At 46.5% G+C, this 22,108-nt stretch overlaps 1 protein-coding gene across 2 annotated transcripts in view; it reads left to right on the top strand.

The window, feature by feature from the left end:
- sp3a (sp3a transcription factor) overlaps positions 1-22,108 on the top strand; it is a 60,072-nt gene that overhangs the window by 26,303 nt on the left and 11,661 nt on the right. For both annotated transcript variants that reach the window (XM_084313960.1, XM_084313961.1), the window contains exon 6: positions 9,770-9,956. In XM_084313960.1, coding sequence (XP_084170086.1) covers positions 9,770-9,956 — 187 coding nt within the window. The remainder of the gene's footprint in view (positions 1-9,769; positions 9,957-22,108) is intronic.

Raw genomic sequence — 22,108 nt, 5'->3', positions numbered from 1 at the left:
ATATTTTTTTTATGTTGTGGGACTTGTACAGCACTTTGTTCAACTTTGTCAGTGCTGTAAAGTTTAAACCTTTTTTAAATCTTAGACAAACTAAACACTTTGCTTCCATGAAATATTGTAAGCCGTCATTTGAGGCTTTATAAAAGCAGCACAATGAACACAAATATGTCAGTGCCGAGTCCGACCTCATCTTAAATAACAAACCGCATTGCTTGTTGTAGTTAAAACTTTGAGCGCCACTCACGGCTAATCTCGTGTTTACGATAGTTACGTTGAAAGCCACGTCACGGCTTTTCTCTGATTGTTTTTTTTTTTTTCCATATTGCATCACGCGAGCCTACCCTAGCCTACCCAGGGGCCGCCGGCGATCAGATGTGAAAAAAGCGCCCCTATCGTCTCCCAGATGGTAAATCACACTTTTGGAATGGACTCAATGAAAATGGATGGGGGAAAAAAAATATTCCAGTCCACATTTTCCAGTCCACTGATGCAGCCGGAGTTACCAGAGTTCATTCTGGATCCTCTGAGCCGCGGCGATCATGGGTTATACTGTACACACGTTGGATCAATATACTTTTATGCTATTGCCCATACTTTTATATTTTTTCGAATGGTGATCAGGAATTGGAATATACCATTGGGATTAGGGATGCACGATAATTATCGGGCCGATAATGTGGTACCACTGATAGCGTGTGGTTTAGGAACAGGGAGTTTTTCACAAATCCAGTGCTCCCTTTCTTGGCTGTGACGTAGTCACGTTACATTCGGAGGCAGACAGTCGATCTGCCAATTACGTCCCACCGCTTGCACCCACCTCTTCTTCTTACCACCAATCGGAAGCTCTCATTAGTTTATTTACTTCCCGATTGTCAGCCATTATTCTACTCGGAGCTAACGTTATCTCCCCGCCAGCCACATTGACAAGTACCAGCGCTTATACATTACTGGCAAATGTCTTGTTGCACTTGTGGCAACGAGCGTTGTCAGCATCGACTTTAGTAAAATAGACCCAGACTTTTGAACGTTTCGTTCTGTCCGCCATGATGAGAGCAGAGCTGTCTGTACTCGGCAGCACCCGTGTGTGTGTGTGTGTGTGTGAGTGAGTGTGTGTGAGCACAGCACAGCCCGCTCCTTGCGCAGGCAGAGACACCCAGGCACGAGAGATATAGAAAACGGCCAACAAGATTAGTTTGCGACGTTTAAATTCCTAAAAAAAAAACTCCATAATTTCTCGAGTACCGATAGCAGTACCGATGACGTCGGAGCTTATAAATACTAAAAAAAAAAAAAATGTTATCCAAAAAAATATATATATATACATTTAAAAAAAAATATATAATACAATAAATATCGGTATCGGTTATCGGCTTGAGGAGCATAAAGTTATCGATATCGGTGTCAAAAAATCAATATCGTGCATCCCTAATTTGGATACCATCTGATGTCAGTTAAGGAATCTATGTTATCAGTGTTAGGATAATCAGACTCGTTTTCGAGGAGATATAAGCTTTTTTGTGATATGTGCTCTAGCTGTTTCACTGTAAAATCCATGAGGAAATGAAAGCAGCTATTATCAGCGCGCGGCTCGAACATACGTGCGTGCATGCACGTATACTATTGATCATCTAGCGTTTATTTGAAAACGATTCATAAATAGGCAGACAAATATCAACGTTCTGGAATATTCCAGTAAAAGGCGATTATCATAGAATATGTTGTTTTTCACCTGAAAACGGGTGCTTTTCAAAATGCTCTCAAACGGAAATGAAGCGATAAAAAAACAATCTGCCTTGACAACACTGACTGGAAAATGATTCTTTGATAAGCGACGGGCAGATTAGACACATAGCCATAATTTAAAACATAGATTAGGCCATATTAACGTTAACATTGGGAGTGGACCATGGCATTCAAGGGGGTAAAAAGGAAAACACGGCGTGGCGCTCAAAGTGTTAACAAAGAGAGGCAGTTGATTTTGCACACAACATTTTTTGTATTTTTTTTTAACATACCGTAATTCCTCTAATAGTAACCGGGTCTCAAATACAAGCCGGGTCTCTATTAATGGCCGGGTGCGCTCTTGAGCTAAGCAATTATAAGCCGGCCTCCTAATACAAGCCGGGTTACTAATATACTGAGCTGCATACTGAGCTAGTTACTTGATTTCACTTTGAAAACGTTGAAATGACCAGTGACCACCTGTAATTGCACTGTTTACTATTTCATACAGTACTTGGTTTCAATAAATGAACCCAGTACATTTTACTGGGTTCAAACTGACACAAAATGTTGATTTATTCATTATGATCCGTTTGAAAATTTGAAATATAGGCCTCCCTCTTATACAGGCCTCCTCCTAATACAAGCCTGGTACCCGCTACAGTTGAAACAAATACAAGCCGGGGTTACTATTAGAGGAATTACGGTAATCAAATTTTATTTTCATATTCGAATACCATGCCCATCGAACAAAGCTTCAAAGTATTTAAGACAGCCCTATAATATATGTAGCGCAAAGGACCTTTTTGTAAACTCACGCACTTTCGAGGACATTCATGAACAGTTGACCATTGGGAAAAACGTCTTGATTGAACTCAATTTCTCTTATTTTTTCAATATTCTGTATGAACAAACCAGACTAAGAAACGGTTGTCTCTGCTCTGTAGAGGACCGGAGCACTGTTAGCCCCCTCTTCATCCTCCATCCATCTGAAGCAAACAGCAGGAGGCTCTTCCTCTCTGCTGGCTCCTCTGTGGGTTCTGGGGTGGCCCTGTTGGGTTCTGGGGTGGCCCTGTTGGGTTCTGGGGTGACCCTGTTGGGTTCTTCTCACAACAGTGCCTCACATATCTGCAGTAGTTAGTTTAGGAAAGCGATTAATTATTGTACCAATTAAGTCTATAAAAAAAAAGAAATGCTAATAAAAACAGCAACGTTTTACTATGGTGATCAATATTCAGTACATTTCATTTTGGAAAAGCTATTTAATTTATATTCCACTAATTCACTGTCGATTCACAAAGCTTTAACACATTGAGTGCCAACGACGATAAATCTCGTTGTTGGCCGCCATGCGTTGAGTGCCAACAACGACAAATCTCGTTATTTAATCGTTATTTCTTTTATTAGCGATATCCATTCATTTTTCATCAATCCAGCCTCACGTTATCATTGGGACTGTCTATGAGCTCGAAAAGGCTCCCCAAATACTCGTCTCCCGGATGGTATTGCACCCATTGGAATGGACTCAATGAAAATGCATGTGAAAAGAAAACTCCGGATTCCACATTTTACTTCTCAGGCATGTAACCCGAGACTACTGCATTCATTGGGGACCCTCAGAGCAGCGTGGATTATGTGTTTCGAGTACATAACGTTGGATCAATAAACGCGATCGATATTTGGAATGGCGATCAGGAATTGGAATAATCTTTTTGCAGAACATCTGATCTGAGGTAAGGAATCTATTTGACCAGTCTTGAGGTAATCGGATGTTTTTTTTCACATATTTCACAACGTGTCCCCTATGTGTGTGTACATGACGTTAGCGCTGACCAGGTCATAGATAATCGATTTTTCAGCCCGCTTCTCTAGTGTGCATAAGTACACATATACTATCGATAATCTAGCGTTTATTTGAAAACGATTCATAAATCAGCCGGAAAATGACAACGTGTTGTGCGTATTACACTAAAGGGCGATTCCTGCGGAATCTTTTTTCTTTTCTAGAAATGTCCAAAAACTTCTGTTTTTCAAAACGGTATAAAACGGAAATGTACCAATGAAAAAACAATCCGTTTCGTACATGTTGACTGCATGCAAGTCATTGATAAGCGACAGGCGTATTAGACACATAGCCATAATATAGAATATAGAAATAGCTCCGCGAAAATCATGAAATATCGGAAAATTTGTCCCAAAAGGCTGGCATTCAAGCGATAAATAGTGCGCCCCCTGCTGGCACTCAATGTGTTAATGGACAGTAACTTGTAATAAATCCCATTAATCAAACGGTTATTGTTGTGGGTGGGTTTTTGTTTACCTGCATGGTTCAAGGAGGTTCTACTCTACAGCTTCTGTATCTTGGTGGTCTACAGTCCACGGCAATTCAGCGAGCCAGCCAGTGTGTTTGTTACTTCGTTAGATGTGGTCTGAGTCACCGATGTGAAAATGTTGACCGATAACCGATATTAATATTGCTGTTCTGGCCGATACCGTTATTTACCGATGTCGATATCTCTGTATAGAAAACACTTTTTTATGATAATCAAATAGAGCTATTTTCCAAAACTCTTTATTTTATTTTTTTATTTTGTAACTTATTTTCAGAAAGAACTGATATTTTTACACTATTTAAGGCCAAAACATGATGATTGATTTCGGACCGATATCGATGTGTTAAAAAAAACGGCCATATCGACCGATATTATATCGGTGGCCGATATATGATATATCGTGCATCACTAGGTCTGACTCATCTTGGTTCTGAACCCTGCTTCAGCATTAGCTCTAGCATCCACGTTAGCTACAACATGCTTAGCATTGAGGTGATAACGTAGGCTTGAAATGCTCCGGTGATATGCAAAGTCTTTGCAAACACAACCGTTCTCGTATCAAAACTTCCATCTGTTTTTCTTTTTAATTGTATCTAAATCTCCCATTCAACGGGGCAAGCAACGCAGTCTTAACTTTTACCATGATAGCTAACTGTCTGACGTCACCCAATGCATGCTGTGCAACGGTATAAGCGGTATGCCTGGAACTCGTCCACTGAGAAATGTTCCGTGTTGTCTAGAGTAAAGAAATAAAGTATAAAGCGCAATAAATGCAGATTTGTTTTAAACGTAACATTTTTTCTGTAGTTAATTAACATAAATTAATGTGATAAAGTCCCATCCCTAAAAATAATATCATAATTCTTTGCCCGAACCGCAAATTACATCACGCCATAAATCAATCTCTCCAGACTGTATGACATTAAGTAGCATTTTCTTTTCAAATGTATCCAAGAGTAAAGACCTTAACCATGTCACAACAGCAGTCATAGTGTATATTTTCAGCAATACATTTGTTTACCAATAGGTAAATAGTGTAAAGTGTTATTAGTGAGATTTTAGTTTATGGAATGTCTTAATAATTTAGCGAATATCCGCCATTTTTAATTAGCGAAACGTCGCCAGTTGTAGTCATATGAGCAGAGGCCATCGATAGCTCTCAATGAGCGTTGACATTTCTTAAAACTACGGCTAGGGCTTAACAGGTTAACTAGGAAAACGTTTTCCTTTGATGCTTCCAACACCTGGAACGCCCTCCGACTGACTCTGAAGCTGAAGGTTCTTCCAACACCTGGAACGCCCTCCGACTGACTCTGAAGCTGAAGGTTCTTCCAACACCTGGAACGCCCTCTGACTGACTCTGAAGCTGAAGGTTCTTCCTTCTCTCGCTGCATTTAAAAGTATGATCTCCGACCACCGTGTGTCGACTTGTAACCGTCTTAGCAGATTTTTATGGTTTATTTATTGTGCCTATATGTATGTATATGATAAACTGTGTCTTGTTTTGTAAGCTCGCCGTTGCTGTAAATGAGGCTAATGAAATAGCACGTTGAGTTTAAAAGAATGAATTCAAGCGAGAGAAAAAAAGATAAACAAAATGTCTTAAAGGGGAACTATCTTATAAATGGCCTTTTTCAGTGTTTAGCATTGTTTCCTAGCTATGTGGACTTATATTAATAGGATCTATGTCTCTAATTATCATATTGGCGCATTCTTCCAATTCTCCTCTCACAATATTCACCCTCGCTGAACTGAGTCATCTGAAAATGTGCATATCTGTGATGTCAGAGATTTCTCAGCTGCATAATAATTAGGGATGTCCCGATCCGATCACGTGATCGGAATCGGCGTCGATCACGTGCTTTTCACAGGATCGGGGATCGGGAAAAAATAATAATAAAAATCGGCAGTCAAAAAAAGAGAGATTTTATTCAACAAACATGACCATGTCCACGTCTTAAACTCATACGGAGGCCTTAGTTTTGGTTTTAAATTACATATAATATATCATCATTAATGTATTTATTGTCACACAGAGCAGAATAATTGTCCACAACAAACACATTCCCCTTTAATTTTCACCGTTGAAACAAACGCATCCCTTTAATTTAGACGCTACACGCTACACGCTCGACCACATCACAACAACAGTACAACACGTCGCTCCTGAAACACGGTTAATATCCACTGACTTGAGCAGCTAGACTTAATGTCAGAGGTTTGGAACTAATTATTTTAAAATAGAAAGTCAAGCCAGTTGCAATGTTTGCAAGGAGGACAGGCTGGAGGCGAAGTTTTCAGACTAACTTTTCACCTGGAGGATAACGTTACGTGACTGAGGATTATCGTCGGCGTTTCAGACCAGAATGGACCATTACGTAAGTCGAACACTGAATGTATACTAATGTGCAAACATATATTGAAACTTTTAATATTTCTCATATGAAGCAGAAGCACATTTCTCAGGGTGAATGTAATAACAAAAGCCTCCGCTCTCGCGCCCCGGACTATAGGCAACAGATGGGCTTGTCTCGCTCTGCCAGTTTCTGACAAAAATGCGTCAAAATTGATTACTAATGTGAAAGATCGGATCGGAAACGATCGGATCGATAGATATTTAAAATCACATGATCGGGATCGGATCGGAAGCAAAAAAAGGCGATCGGGACATCCCTAATAATAATGTGGCAGTTGGTGTGGCAGTTGGCACCAGGCCACACAGTGGTTGGAGCCCAGCCTCAAAACGGCTTAAGATCTTGAGGTAGAAAAATGCTGTTTTTGAGTACTTGATTAGAAATACAAAACAATGAATTTCTTTTGAAAAAAACCTTACAGAGGTGTTCCATAGACTCACAGGAATTGTGTAAAATTGCCCAAATAGTGAAAGAAATAATAAAATAGTTCCCCTTTAATTTGACTGGTGACCGCAACATTGTGTTTCCCAGTATGATGTAGTCCTTCCCACGGTATCATCTGCGATTCACCATGCGGCCCCCTCTGTGATTTAGTTTGACACCCTTGATTTAGAGATATTTCAGTGATTAAAAACCGAGGAAAAGGAGAATGACTTCATTAAGATCACTTAATGAATTGTGATAAATCAGGCTTTCCTGTATGATCTTATTTTGTGGTCGAGCCTCAAAGATAATCGGCAAATCCGTCAACCATTCCTGGTTAGTTACACTACAAATATGTTGAGAACGGCCCGCCATCAGATCCCTCACATGTATTAACCCTTTCACCACCACACTACAGAAGGTTAACCCTTTCACTACCACACTACAGAAGGTTAACCTTTCACAACCACACTACAGAAGGTTAACCTTTCACTACCACACTACATAAGGTTAACCCTTTCACCACCACACTACAGACGGTTAACCCTTTCACTACCACACTACAGAAGGTTAACCTTTCACTACCACACTACAGATGGTTAACCATTTCACTACCACACTACAGAAGGTTAACCCTTTCACTACCACACTACAGACGGTTAACCCTTTCACTACCACACTACAGACGGTTAACCTTTCACTACCACACTACAGAAGGTTAACGCTTTCACTACCACTACAGAAGGTTAACCTTTCACTACCACACTACAGAAGGTTAACGCTTTCACTACCACACTACAGAAGATTAACGCTTTCACTACCACACTACAGAAGGTTAACCTTTCACTACCACACTACAGAAGGTTAACCTTTCACTACCACACTACAGAAGGTTAACGCTTTCACTACCACACTACAGAAGATTAACGCTTTCACTACCACACTACAGAAGGTTAACGCTTTCACAGGGCTGTACATTGCGATGATATGATCGCAAATTGCCCCCTAATTTGGTCCGTGCGAGTTTAAAATAATATCTGGGGGCAAGCTTGCGAGTGGTGATTTCAACCCTTCATTCGCATTTCACTCCTAAATTAATCCATACAAATTGTAGTAAAACATTAGCCTACAACCAGGGCTGTACAGTGCAATATAATGTTGCGGTTGTAATTTCATTAGACAGACCAGCGCGGACCTTTAATAACATGCAATTTAATTGACACGAGCAATGAGCTAACGGTAGCTGCTAACCAAGGTATCCATTAGGATTATGCTAAGTTAACTAGCGATCTCTGCTAACCCTGGAAAACGGTCAAAGCGGACTCCACAAGACTAGTTCCATTCGTGAGGAAAGGGGGTGGGTTATATTGACAACGCTTGACAACAAAAAAAAAAAAAAAATCTAACCCTAACTAACCGTACTGTCATGCACTTGTCCTAATAAACTAACCTACACTGTAGCACTCAACACTTTGATGAACATTGTTGCTCAGCTGATAGAGTTGTGCCCTTCCTGATGGCTTGTCGTACAGAACTTGTAAGTCGCTTTGGATAAAAGCGTCAGCTAAATGACTAAATGTAAAAAATGTAAACAGAAGTTTAAACATAACTTCATATTTATTGGTTATTCATTTCTGTATATCATTCAATTTCCATCTCCGTGTGTCTCCAGGCATCTCCATCTCTTCCTGTTTACATTCGAGTGTGACGTCATCACCTACGGCAGCTTAGACGATCAAAACGCGAACCTAGAACAAAACCCGAAGGGGGGGGGGGGGCTGGCTCTCTTGTTCGTTCTCGCCCCCTCTCTCTCTCTCTCTTCTCTCTCTCTCTCTCTCTCTCTCTCTCTCGCTCTCGCTCTCGCTCTCGCTCTCGCTCTCTCTCTCTCTCTCTCTCTCTCTCTCTCTCTCTCTCTCTCTCTCTCTCGCTCTCTCTCTACATTCAATGATTTAAAGTAGCCAAATGTTACACACAGTATAAATACTAACTGGATAGTTGATGATATAAACATTTTATTTCATTATCTGAAATATTCTAAAATCATTAAGTCTGTGTGATTATTATTTTCTCACAGTAGTGTGTGTGTGTATATATATATATGTGTGTGTGTGTTTGGCTAAAGTGGATAGAAAACACAGTACTGTGTAAAAGGCACCCAAGAGTTTTTATATAAATAGTCTTAGATGTAAATAATTTTTTTTATTAGTGTCAGTAGACTACTCTTAGTACATTTTCATTAAATTATTTTTTAAAGCATCTTCATGGTTTAATAATGCAAACATATGTTGCAGGGACTTATTATAATCATCATATTGGCGTGACTGTATGCATCAAAGGGTTAAATCAAGCATTTTTAAGTGCTTTAGAGGAAATGTCAAAATATCGCGTTATCATTTAGAGGCCATATCGCCCAGCCCTACTATAATGGTAAAATAGTTATTTAAAAATGTGCCCCTAAAATATATTCTTTGCCCCTAAATTTCTCATTTAGGGGCAAGTGTGCCCCTAGTGAAAAAGCTTAGCGTACAGCCCTGTTTCACTACCACACTACAGAAGGTTAACCTTTCACTACCACACTACAGAAGGTTAACGCTTTCACTACCACACTACAGACCGTCTGAGGGGATGAGGGGTGGGTAGTATAGCGTATGTGTGTCTTCACTGTACATTTGTGTATCCGACCAATCTGTACTACATACATGTATGTTTGTTTGAATAATTTATTGCACAATCGCTGCAGGCATGACCACCCGCATTTCACTGTATGCCTTGTATGCCGTGACAAATAAAACTCTTGACTTGACTTGAGCTGCTAATATAATAATGCACCATTTATATATTTAATGAATAAATAATAATATTTGTTTACCACCACAGACATCCAGATCAAGGAGGAGCCAGACTGCGAGGACTGGCAGCTGGGCAGCGAGTCGACCCTGAACACCAGCGACCTGTCCCACCTGCGGGTCCGGCTGGTCGACGAGGACGACGTGCTGCAGGAGGCCAGCAAGAGGCTGCGGCGCGTGGCCTGTACCTGCCCCAACTGTAAAGAGTCGGGGGGGAGGTGAGTCCTGAGAGGGGGGCGTGGCCTGTACCTGCCCCAATTGTAAAGAGTCGGGGGGGAGGTGAGTCCTGAGAGGGGGGCGTGGCCTGTACCTGCCCCAACTGTAAAGAGTCGGGCGGGAGGTGAGTCCTGAGAGGGGGGCGTGGCCTGTACCTGCCCCAACTGTAAAGAGTCGGGGGGGAGGTGAGTCCCGAGAGGGGGGGGGGGCGTGGCCTGTAGGGATGGGAATCGAAACCGGTTCCTAATTGGCCGATGCCTGGAACCGTGTAGCTCCCGTGACTTTCGATTCCATTATCGCTGCCAGGTTTTTCCTAGTTGCGCAATAACGTTAGCATGTAGCCATGGCAGACTCTATTTGATTCCTTAAGGGCTCGAAATTGCCTGGGTTTTGGTAATATGCTCCCGAAATGCTCCCGCTGTTTGGCTACTTCTATGTGCAGTGAAAACTACTTGAATGCTTTAGAACCTAGTCATTGATTTAGTTGAGGGTGAGCTAAAATTAGCCGCGGAGCTAACGCTATCTAACGTGAGCTAACGCTATTTAATCAAGCTCACAAAGAGAGATAAACAGCTGACAGCGGATAGTACAGGTACAAATACAATAAAACAGCAGGTGGGGGCTGTTGTGTAAACCTTGTACTCTTTAGTTCACATAATAGACGGAGTGTTTGTTTACTTCTGTACTCTGTAAGCCAGGAAGTACAAGTGGTGCAACATACAAATGTGTCCGTGTAGCAACACAAGCCAATACCTTATAGGACAGGGGCCCGGGGAGAGAGGTGTGTGTGTGTGTGTGTGTGTGTGTGTGTGTGTGTGTGTGTGTGTGTGTGTGTGTGTGTGTGTGTGTGTGTGTGTGTGTGTGTGTGTGTGTGTGTGTGTGTGTGTGTGTGTGTGTGTGTGTGTGTGTGTGTGTGTGTGTGTGTGTGTGTGTGTGTGTGTGTGTGTGTGTGTGTGTGTGTGTGTGTGTGTGTGTGTGTGTGTGTGTGTGTGTGTGTGTGTGTGTGTGTGTGTGTGTGTGTGTGTGTGTGTGTGTGTGTGTGTGTGTGTGTGTGTGTGTGTGTGTGTGTGTGTGTGTGTGTGTGTGTGTGTGTGTGTGTGTGTGTGTGTGTGTGTGTGTGTGTGTGTGTGTGTGTGTGTGTGTGTGTGTGTGTGTGTGTGTGTGTGCGCGCGCGCGCTCTCTGTTCTTGTGTGTGTCAGAAGTCAGAGGAATAACGACCTGTTATTCAATAGATTAAATTAGTTTAAGAATAAAAAAATAAATACATTTTAAGAGAATCTCAAATACATTATTTTATTTAAGTGTAGGCTATAGTTAATGTTTTATTTTTTACAGTTTTTGTATTTTTCTGACATGGGGGCTCAACAATAAATGACAATCAGAAATGTCAAGTTGCATGTTGTTATTCTAACCAGCTTAGACCCCTACGCTCTGCATCTTCTGGCCGCCTCAGACCTACTCCTATCCAAGCTCCGGGAGGGTCATCAAAGAGAAGTCGCCTATTCTCAGTCCTTGCCCCACAATGGTGGAATGAACTACCCACCCCAGTTAGGACAGCCGAATCACGTCCAATCTTTCGCCGTCGACTAAAGACTCACTTCTTCAACCATTATCTGAATAAAAAAAAAAAATCTAACCCTAACTAACCGTACGGTCATGCACTTGTCCTAATAAACTAACCTACACTGTAGCACTCAACACTTTGATGAACATTGTTGCTCAGCTGATAGAGTTGTGCCCTTCCTGATGGCTTGTCGTACAGAACTTGTAAGTCGCTTTGGATAAAAGCGTCAGCTAAATGTAAATGTAGTTCTGTTGCATTTCCAATTTATTTATGTAAATTATAAATTGATCAGGTATCGATAAAGAATCGAATCGATAAGCAGAATCGATAATGGAATCGTATCGATAAAATCCTATCAATTCCCATCCCTAGTGGCCTGTACCTGCCCCAACTGTAAAGAGTCGGGGGGAGGTGAGTCCTGACAGGGGGGCGTGGCCTTTCCCTTCCCCCAACTGTAAAGAGTCGGGGGGGAGGTGAGTCCTGAGAGGGGGGGGGCGTGGCCTGTACCTGCCCCAACTGTAAAGAGTCGGGGGGAGGTGAGTCCTGACAGGGGGGCGTGGCCTTTCCCTTCCCCCAACTGTAAAGAGTCGGGGGGGAGGTGAGTCCTGAGAGGGGGGGGGCGTGGCCTGTACCTGCCCCAACTGTAAAGAGTTGGGGGGGGGGGGGGGGTGAGTCCTGAGAGGGGGGGGGCGTGGCCTGTACCTGCCCCAACTGTAAAGAGTCGGGGGGAGGTGAGTCCTGAGAGGGGGGTGTGGCCTGTACCTGCCCCAACTGTAAAGAGTCGGGGGGAGGTGAGTCCTGAGAGGGGGGCGTGGCCTGTACCTGCCCCAACTGTAAAGAGTCGGGGGGGGGAGGTGAGTCCTGAGAGGGGGGCGTGGCCTGTACCTGCCCCAACTGTAAAGAGTCGGGGGGGAGGTGAGTCCTGAGAGGGGGGCGTGGCCTGTACCTGCCCCAACTGTAAAGAGTCGGGGGGGGAGGTGAGTCCTGAGAGGGGGGGGGCGTGGCCTGTACCTGCCCCAACTGTAAAGAGTCGGGGGGAGGTGAGTCCTGACAGGGGGGCGTGGCCTTTCCCTTCCCCCAACTGTAAAGAGTCGGGGGGGAGGTGAGTCCTGAGAGGGGGGGGGGCGTGGCCTGTACCTGCCCCAACTGTAAAGAGTCGGGGGAGGTGAGTCCTGACAGGGGGGCGTGGCCTTTCCCTTCCCCCAACTGTAAAGAGTCGGGGGGGAGGTGAGTCCTGAGAGGGGGGGGGCGTGGCCTGTACCTGCCCCAACTGTAAAGAGTTGGGGGGGGGGGGGGGGGTGAGTCCTGAGAGGGGGGGGCGTGGCCTGTACCTGCCCCAACTGTAAAGAGTCGGGGGGAGGTGAGTCCTGAGAGGGGGGTGTGGCCTGTACCTGCCCCAACTGTAAAGAGTCGGGGGAGGTGAGTCCTGAGAGGGGGGCGTGGCCTGTACCTGCCCCAACTGTAAAGAGTCGGGGGGGGAGGTGAGTCCTGAGAGGGGGCGTGGCCTGTACCTGCCCCAACTGTAAAGAGTCGGGGGGGAGGTGAGTCCTGAGAGGGGGGCGTGGCCTGTACCTGCCCCAACTGTAAAGAGTCGGGGGGAGGTGAGTCCTGACAGGGGGGCGTGGCCTGCACCTGCCCCAACTGTAAAGAGTCGGGGGGAGGTGAGTCCTGAGAGGGGGGCGTGGCCTGTACCTGCCCCAATTGTAAAGAGTCGGGGGGGAGGTGAGTCCTGAGAGGGGGGCGTGGCCTGTACCTGCCCCAACTGTAAAGAGTCGGGGGGGAGGTGAGTCCTGAGAGGGGGGCGTGGCCTGTACATGCCCCAACTGTAAAGAGTCGGTGGGGGGGTGAGTCCTGAGAGGGGGGGGGGCGTGGCCTGTACCTGCCCCAACTGTAAAGAGTCGGGGGGGAGGTGAGTCCTGAGAGGGGGGCGTGGCCTGTACCTGCCCCAACTGTAAAGAGTCGGGGGGGGGGGGGGGGGGGGGTGAGTCCTGAGAGGGGGGCGTGGCCTGTACCTGCCCCAACTGTAAAGAGTCGGGGGGGGGGGGGGGAGTCCTGAGAGGGGGGGAGTCCTGAGAGGGGGGCGTGGCCTGTACCTGCCCCAACTGTAAAGAGTCGGGGGGAGGTGGGTCCTGAGAGGGGGGCGTGGCCTGTACCTGCCCCAACTGTAAAGAGTCGGGTGGAGGTGAGTCCTGAGAGGGGTGTGTGGCCTGTACCTGCCCCAACTGTAAAGAGTCGTGGGGGGGGGGGAGGTGAGTCCTGAGAGGGGTGTGTGGCCTGCACCTGCCCCAACTGTAAAGAGTCGTGGGGGGGGGGTGGAGGTGAGTCCTGAGAGGGGGCGTGGCCTGTACCTGCCCCAACTGTAAAGAGTCGGGGGGAGGTGAGTCCTGAGAGGGGGGCGTGGCCTGTACCTGCCCCAACTGTAAAGAGTCGGGGGGAGGTGAGTCCTGAGAGGGGTGTGTGGCCTGTACCTGCCCCAACTGTAAAGAGTCGTGGGGGGGGGGGGGGGGGGGGGGTGTGAGTCCTGAGAGGGGTGTGTGGCCTGCACCTGCCTCAACTGTAAAGAGTCGTGGGGGGGGGGGAGGTGAGTCCTGAGAGGGGGGCGTGGCCTGTACCTGCCCCAACTGTAAAGAGTCGGGGGGAGGTGAGTCCTGAGAAGGGGGCGTGGCCTGTACCTGCCCTAACTGTAAGGGGGGGGGGAGGTGGGGAGGTGGAGGTGCAATGGGGGTTTTCTTCACACTAATATTATAGTAGGTGCAATGGGGGTTTTCTTCACACTAATATTATAGTATTAAAACTAGGGATGTCCGATATTATCGGCCTACCGATATTATCGGCCGATATTGGCATTAAAATGTGATATCGGAAATTATCTGTATCTGTTTTCAAAAAAAGATTATTTGTATTTTTTTATTTTTACATTTATTTAACCTTTATTTACCCAGGCAAGCAAGTAAGAGCAAATTCTGATTGTATTTATTGTCAAAAGTATGCATAATGTTGTGTTAATTCCACAACAAGAGATATGTAATGTTAATTACCTGAAATTATTCAGTTTTTTGGGGGGGGAAACCCTCCAATTTGTATTGTTTTTTTATGCGTCTATTTTTTATTGTGTCTACATTCTGTTTAAAACAATAGGGTTTTTCTTCACAGTTGCAGATGAAGATTAGGCTAACTGTAAAGAGTCGGGGGGGGGGGGGGGTGAGTCTGTTAGATTAGAATAGATTTAAATGTATTGTCATCACCAGTGATGCCAGTAATGCGTTACTAAGTAACGCGTTATTGTAATCTGATTACTTTTCCCCGAAAATAGTAATCTAACGCGTTAATCTTTAAAATCCAGTAATCTGATTGCAGTTACTTGTCCAAGTGGCTGTGCGTTACTATTTTGTTACCATCTCATCATAAATTCATAATGCAGGCGGAATGCAGTATTTTATTTCGTTTTCGACAGTCAAAAATAAATTTTGAGCTGTTTTTCTTATTTGGGAGTGACGTCGTGTGGCAGTGAAAGGGTTACACAAGAATGTATCTAACCCTAACTAACCGTACGGTCATGCACTTGTCCTAATAAACTAACCTACACTGTAGCACTCAACACTTTGATGAACATTGTTGCTCAGCTGATAGAGTTGTGCCCTTCCTGATGGCTTGTCGTACAGAACTTGTAAGTCGCTTTGGATAAAAGCGTCAGCTAAATGACTAAATGTAAATGTAGTTCTGTTGCATTTCCAATTTATTTATGTAAATTATAAATTGATCAGGTATCGATAAAGAATCGAATCGATAAGCAGAATCGATAATGGAATCGTATCGATAAAATCCTATCAATTCCCATCCCTAGTGGCCTGTACCTGCCCCAACTGTAAAGAGTCGGGGGGAGGTGAGTCCTGACAGGGGGGCGTGGCCTTTCCCTTCCCCCAACTGTAAAGAGTCGGGGGGGAGGTGAGTCCTGAGAGGGGGGGGGCGTGGCCTGTACCTGCCCCAACTGTAAAGAGTCGGGGGGAGGTGAGTCCTGACAGGGGGGCGTGGCCTTTCCCTTCCCCCAACTGTAAAGAGTCGGGGGGGAGGTGAGTCCTGAGAGGGGGGGGGGCGTGGCCTGTACCTGCCCCAACTGTAAAGAGTTGGGGGGGGGAGGTGAGTCCTGAGAGGGGGGGGCGTGGCCTGTACCTGCCCCAACTGTAAAGAGTCGGGGGGAGGTGAGTCCTGAGAGGGGTGTGTGGCCTGTACCTGCCCCAACTGTAAAGAGTCGGGGGGAGGTGAGTCCTGAGAGGGGGGCGTGGCCTGTACCTGCCCCAACTGTAAAGAGTCGGGGGGGAGGTGAGTCCTGAGAGGGGGGCGTGGCCTGTACCTGCCCCAACTGTAAAGAGTCGGGGGGGAGGTGAGTCCTGAGAGGGGGGTGTGGCCTGTACCTGCCCCAACTGTAAAGAGTCGGGGGGAGGTGAGTCCTGACAGGGGGGCGTGGCCTGCACCTGCCCCAACTGTAAAGAGTCGGGGGGAGGTGAGTCCTGAGAGGGGGGCGTGGCCTGTACCTGCCCCAATTGTAAAGAGTCGGGGGGGAGGTGAGTCCTGAGAGGGGGGCGTGGCCTGTACCTGCCCCAACTGTAAAGAGTCGGGGGGGAGGTGAGTCCTGAGAGGGGGGCGTGGCCTGTACATGCCCCAACTGTAAAGAGTCGGTGGGGGGGTGAGTCCTGAGAGGGGGGGGGGGCGTGGCCTGTACCTGCCCCAACTGTAAAGAGTCGGGGGGGAGGTGAGTCCTGAGAGGGGGGCGTGGCCTGTACCTGCCCCAACTGTAAAGAGTCGGGGGGGGGTGAGTCCTGAGAGGGGGGCGTGGCCTGTACCTGCCCCAACTGTAAAGAGTCGGGGGGGGGGGGGGGGGGGGAGTCCTGAGAGGGGGGCGTGGCCTGAGAGGGGGGCGTGGCCTGTACCTGCCCCAACTGTAAAGAGTCGGGGGGAGGTGAGTCCTGAGAGGGGTGTGTGGCCTGTACCTGCCCCAACTGTAAAGAGTCGTGGGGGGGGGGGGAGGTGAGTCCTGAGAGGGGTGTGTGGCCTGCACCTGCCCCAACTGTAAAGAGTCGTGGGGGGGGGTGGAGGTGAGTCCTGAGAGGGGGCGTGGCCTGTACCTGCCCCAACTGTAAAGAGTCGGGGGGAGGTGAGTCCTGAGAGGGGGGCGTGGCCTGTACCCGCCCCAACTGTAAAGAGTCGGGGGGAGGTGAGTCCTGAGAGGGGTGTGTGGCCTGTACCTGCCCCAACTGTAAAGAGTCGTGGGGGGGGGGGGGGGTGTGAGTCCTGAGAGGGGGGCGTGGCCTGTACCTGCCCCAACTGTAAAGAGTCGGGGGGAGGTGAGTCCTGAGAAGGGGGCGTGGCCTGTACCTGCCCTAACTGTAAAGAGTCGGGGGGGGTGAGTCCTGAGTCGGGGGCAATGGGGGTTTTCTTCACACTAATATTATAGTATTAAAACTAGGGATGTCCGATATTATCGGCCTACCGATATTATCGGCCGATATTGGCATTAAAATGTGATATCGGAAATGATCTGTATCTGTTTTCAAAAAAAGATTATTTGTATTTTTTATTTTTACATTTATTTAACCTTTATTTACCCAGGCAAGCAAGTAAGAGCAAATTCTGATTGTATTTATTGTCAAAAGTATGCATAATGTTGTGTTAATTCCACAACAAGAGATATGTAATGTTAATTACCTGAAATTATTCTGTTTTTTGGGGGGGGAAACCCTCCAATTTGTATTGTTTTTTTATGCGTCTATTTTTTATTGTGTCTACATTCTGTTTAAAACAATAGGGTTTTTCTTCACAGTTGCAGATGAAGATTAGGCTAACTGTAAAGAGTCGGGGGGGGGGGGGGGTGAGTCTGTTAGATTAGAATAGATTTAAATGTATTGTCATCACCAGTGATGCCAGTAATGCGTTACTAAGTAACGCGTTATTGTAATCTGATTACTTTTCCCCGAGAATAGTAATCTAACGCGTTAATCTTTAAAATCCAGTAATCTGATTGCAGTTACTTGTCCAAGTGGCTGTGCGTTACTATTTTGTTACCATCTCATCATAAATTCATAATGCAGGCGGAATGCAGTATTTTATTTCGTTTTCGACAGTCAAAAATAAATTTTGAGCTGTTTTTCTTATTTGGGAGTGACGTCGTGTGGCAGTGAAAGGGTTACACAAGAATGTGTCCCGCGGCGTGACTGGACCCTCTGTCTGTGAGTGACTCTGCTTTGGTCCAATCACATTCCCCATCCACAGTCTGCGAATCAGAGGCAGAGTAGGGCGGGTCTTCACAGCACGTCATGTGACATATGCGCCAATCGTGTGACAGCAGGGCTCCGTCGTTACAGCCTCGTCTGCACAGAGAATTCCACCCCAAAACGCTTGTCTAAACGCAAAATTAAAAGTGAAACCGCAAGACGACTTTTGCGGTTTCTGTTCAGACTTCCATCCCAAAACGCTCGTCTAAACGTAGCCTCAGTCACTACTTCACGTTTGTGTCAGCTAAGCCGGGTGAAAAAAACATTCATATGCGGAGGAAACAAAATACTGTCTACCGCTAAAAACAGCACATCCAATTGCATTGAAAGCATCTGGAATCACAACACTAGCCGACGCTTCGACTAGGTACAAGAGGACTCGGAGGTCCAACAGCAAAAGAGAGAGATTGTTTCTTTCCCTTTTGATTAATGTATATTTGATGGTGGCAGAGCAAAAGCTCTTATTTGCCAGATTTACAGTTAATTTACATGTTAAAGAGAGACTGATTGTATGTTTATAGAGAGACATTTATAAAAACAATTTAATAGTTACAGTTGATATAATTGAATAGTTCAGCCTGCATTTGTTAGATGTGATACACTGGTTTTGTAAAACCACTGGCTGGCTGCTCTAATGCTGTGAGCATCATAGACTGTTGCTTTACCATACTTGATGGTACAGAAGCTGAAGCACTAGTTTAACAATTTACGTTATGTGCAGAGAAACAAGTTAAAAACAATTTATGCACTTTCAATAAAGCGTTTAAAAAAAACTGTTGGGGGAACGACGACGACTTCGTAACCTAGTTACTTTCAAAGTAACTAAGTTACTCTGATAATCAAGTAATCAGTAAAGTAACTTAGATTACTTTTTAAAGGAGTAATCAGTAATCAGATTACTTTTACAAGTAATCTGTGGCATCACTGGTCATCACACAGCACAAGTACAGTACAACAAAAATAAGGTTTGCGTCCAACTAGAGTGCAAATGTAACAGTAAAGTGCAACAGTGATATACAATGTACAGGTGAATAAACCTGTACATTTCATGTTTCACATATATACTTTTTAGTTTTGCATATACCGGTATATATATTTGTTTTGTAAGGTTTTAAATTAGTACACTCTCAGTAGTGGAAAAGGGGTAGGATTAAAGTGTATACTTCTTCCTACTCCTTTTCGAACATGTAAATTGAGTTATGTTTTGCTTTTGGTTATTATTACTATTATTTTTCATTTAATTTCTTGATCAATGATTTGTTTTGATTTGATGTTTGTATTTATTTACACGTTCGAAATAAAGATTTCAAATCAAAATGGAATCAAAGGTTCATACAGTATGAGGGGGGGGGTACAGAATCTCCAACCCAGAGGCTCCAACATGTCTGCTTGACTCTGTAAACTGACCTGAGATCTGTGTGTCCCCCCCCCACCCAGAGGCTCCGACATGTCTGCATGACTGTAAACTGACCTGAGATCTGTGTGTCTCCCCCCCCCCACCCAGAGGCTCCAACATGTCTGCCTTGAGTCTGTAAACTGACCTGAGATCTGTGTGTGTGTGTGTGTGTGTCCCCGAGGCTCCAACATGTCTGCTTGACTCTGTAAACTGACCTGAGATCTGTGTGTGTCCCCCCCCCCCACCCAGAGGCTCCAACATGTCTGCCTTGACTCTGTAAACTGGCCTGAGATCTGTGTGTGTGTCCCCCACCCAAAGGCTCCAACATGTCTGCCTTAACTCTGTAAACTGACCTGAGATCTGTGTCCCCCCCCCCACCCAGAGGCTCCAACATGTCTGCCTTGACTCTGTAAACTGGCCTGCGATCTGTGTGTGTCCCCCACCCAGAGGCTCCAACATGTCTGCCTTAACTCTGTAAACTGACCTGAGATCTGTGTGTCCCCCCCACCTAGAGGCTCCAACATGTCTGCTTGACTCTGTAAACTGACCTGAGATCTGTGTGTGTGTGTGTGTCCCCCTCCACCCAGAGGCTCCAACATGTCTGCTTGACTGTAAACTGACCTGAGATCTGTGTGTGTGTCCCCTCCCCCAGAGGCTCCAACATGTCTGCTTGACTCTGTAAACTGACCTGAGATCTGTGTGTCCCCCCCCCCACCCAGAGGCTCCAACATGTCTGCTTGACTCTGTAAACTGACCTGAGATCTGTGTGTGTGCGTGTGTGTCCCCCCACCCAGAGGCTCCAACATGTCTGCTTGACTCTGTAAACTGACCTGAGATCTGTGTGTCCCCCCCCCACCCAGAGGCTCCGACATGTCTGCATGACTGTAAACTGACCTGAGATCTGTGTGTCTCCCCCCCCCCACCCAGAGGCTCCAACATGTCTGCCTTGAGTCTGTAAACTGACCTGAGATCTGTGTGTGTGTGTGTCCCCGAGGCTCCAACATGTCTGCTTGACTCTGTAAACTGACCTGAGATCTGTGTGTGTCCCCCCCCCCCACCCAGAGGCTCCAACATGTCTGCCTTGACTCTGTAAACTGGCCTGAGATCTGTGTGTGTGTCCCCCACCCAAAGGCTCCAACATGTCTGCCTTAACTCTGTAAACTGACCTGAGATCTGTGTCCCCCCCCCCACCCAGAGGCTCCAACATGTCTGCCTTGACTCTGTAAACTGGCCTGCGATCTGTGTGTGTCCCCCACCCAGAGGCTCCAACATGTCTGCCTTAACTCTGTAAACTGACCTGAGATCTGTGTGTCCCCCCCACCTAGAGGCTCCAACATGTCTGCTTGACTCTGTAAACTGACCTGAGATCTGTGTGTGTGTGTGTCCCCCCCTCCACCCAGAGGCTCCAACATGTCTGCTTGACTGTAAACTGACCTGAGATCTGTGTGTGTGTCCCCTCCCCCCAGAGGCTCCAACATGTCTGCTTGACTCTGTAAACTGACCTGAGATCTGTGTGTCCCCCCCCCCCACCCAGAGGCTCCAACATGTCTGCTTGACTCTGTAAACTGACCTGAGATCTGTGTGTGTGCGTGTGTGTCCCCCCACCCAGAGGCTCCAACATGTCTGCTTGACTCTGTAAACTGACCTGAGATCTGTGTGTCCCCCCCCCACCCAGAGGCTCCGACATGTCTGCATGACTGTAAACTGACCTGAGATCTGTGTGTCTCCCCCCCCCCACCCAGAGGCTCCAACATGTCTGCCTTGAGTCTGTAAACTGACCTGAGATCTGTGTGTGTGTGTGTGTGTGTCCCCGAGGCTCCAACATGTCTGCTTGACTCTGTAAACTGACCTGAGATCTGTGTGTGTCCCCCCCCCCCACCCAGAGGCTCCAACATGTCTGCCTTGACTCTGTAAACTGGCCTGAGATCTGTGTGTGTGTCCCCCACCCAAAGGCTCCAACATGTCTGCCATAACTCTGTAAACTGACCTGAGATCTGTGTCCCCCCCCCCACCCAGAGGCTCCAACATGTCTGCCTTGACTCTGTAAACTGGCCTGCGATCTGTGTGTGTCCCCCACCCAGAGGCTCCAACATGTCTGCCTTAACTCTGTAAACTGACCTGAGATCTGTGTGTCCCCCCCACCTAGAGGCTCCAACATGTCTGCTTGACTCTGTAAACTGACCTGAGATCTGTGTGTGTGTGTGTCCCCCCCTCCACCCAGAGGCTCCAACATGTCTGCTTGACTGTAAACTGACCTGAGATCTGTGTGTGTGTCCCCTCCCCCCAGAGGCTCCAACATGTCTGCTTGACTCTGTAAACTGACCTGAGATCTGTGTGTCCCCCCCCCCACCCAGAGGCTCCAACATGTCTGCTTGACTCTGTAAACTGACCTGAGATCTGTGTGTGTGCGTGTGTGTCCCCCCACCCAGAGGCTCCAACATGTCTGCTTGACTCTGACAATCAATCAATCAATTTCTTTAATGACCACCCAGCCAGGAAGGTGGAATTTGGTTTCAGTGCATTGCAGTTCCAACATAGAACATATAACATCACTTACAACATACATACTACATGCAGTTAAAAGAAAACACAATTACATAGATTACAGTTCAGAGTTGTCCGTGTCAGCAGAGGTAAGGGGGGTTGCAGGGGGGTACTACAGGGAGGGGGGGGGGCGGTACTACAGGGAGTTCAGTGTCCGTATGGCAGTGGGGAAGAAGCTGTTTTTGAACCGGGATGTTTTGGTGGTCAGGGATCTGTAGCGCCTCCCGGAGGGCAGCAGCTGGAAGATGTGGTGTGCTGGGTGAGTGGGGTCAGATGATTTTTCTGGCTCTCCTGATTGTGATTTGGCGGTGGAGTGATTCGAGAGAAGGGAGGGGGGTGCGGGTTATTTTTGAGGATTTATTGATTATTCTTTGTAGTTTG

Source organism: Notolepis coatsorum, assembly GCF_963971535.1.
Source record: "Notolepis coatsorum genome assembly, chromosome: 5".
In the NCBI taxonomy this organism is placed as follows: Eukaryota; Metazoa; Chordata; class Actinopteri; order Aulopiformes; family Paralepididae; genus Notolepis; species Notolepis coatsorum.
This window is presented reverse-complemented; position numbering and strand designations above follow the sequence as displayed.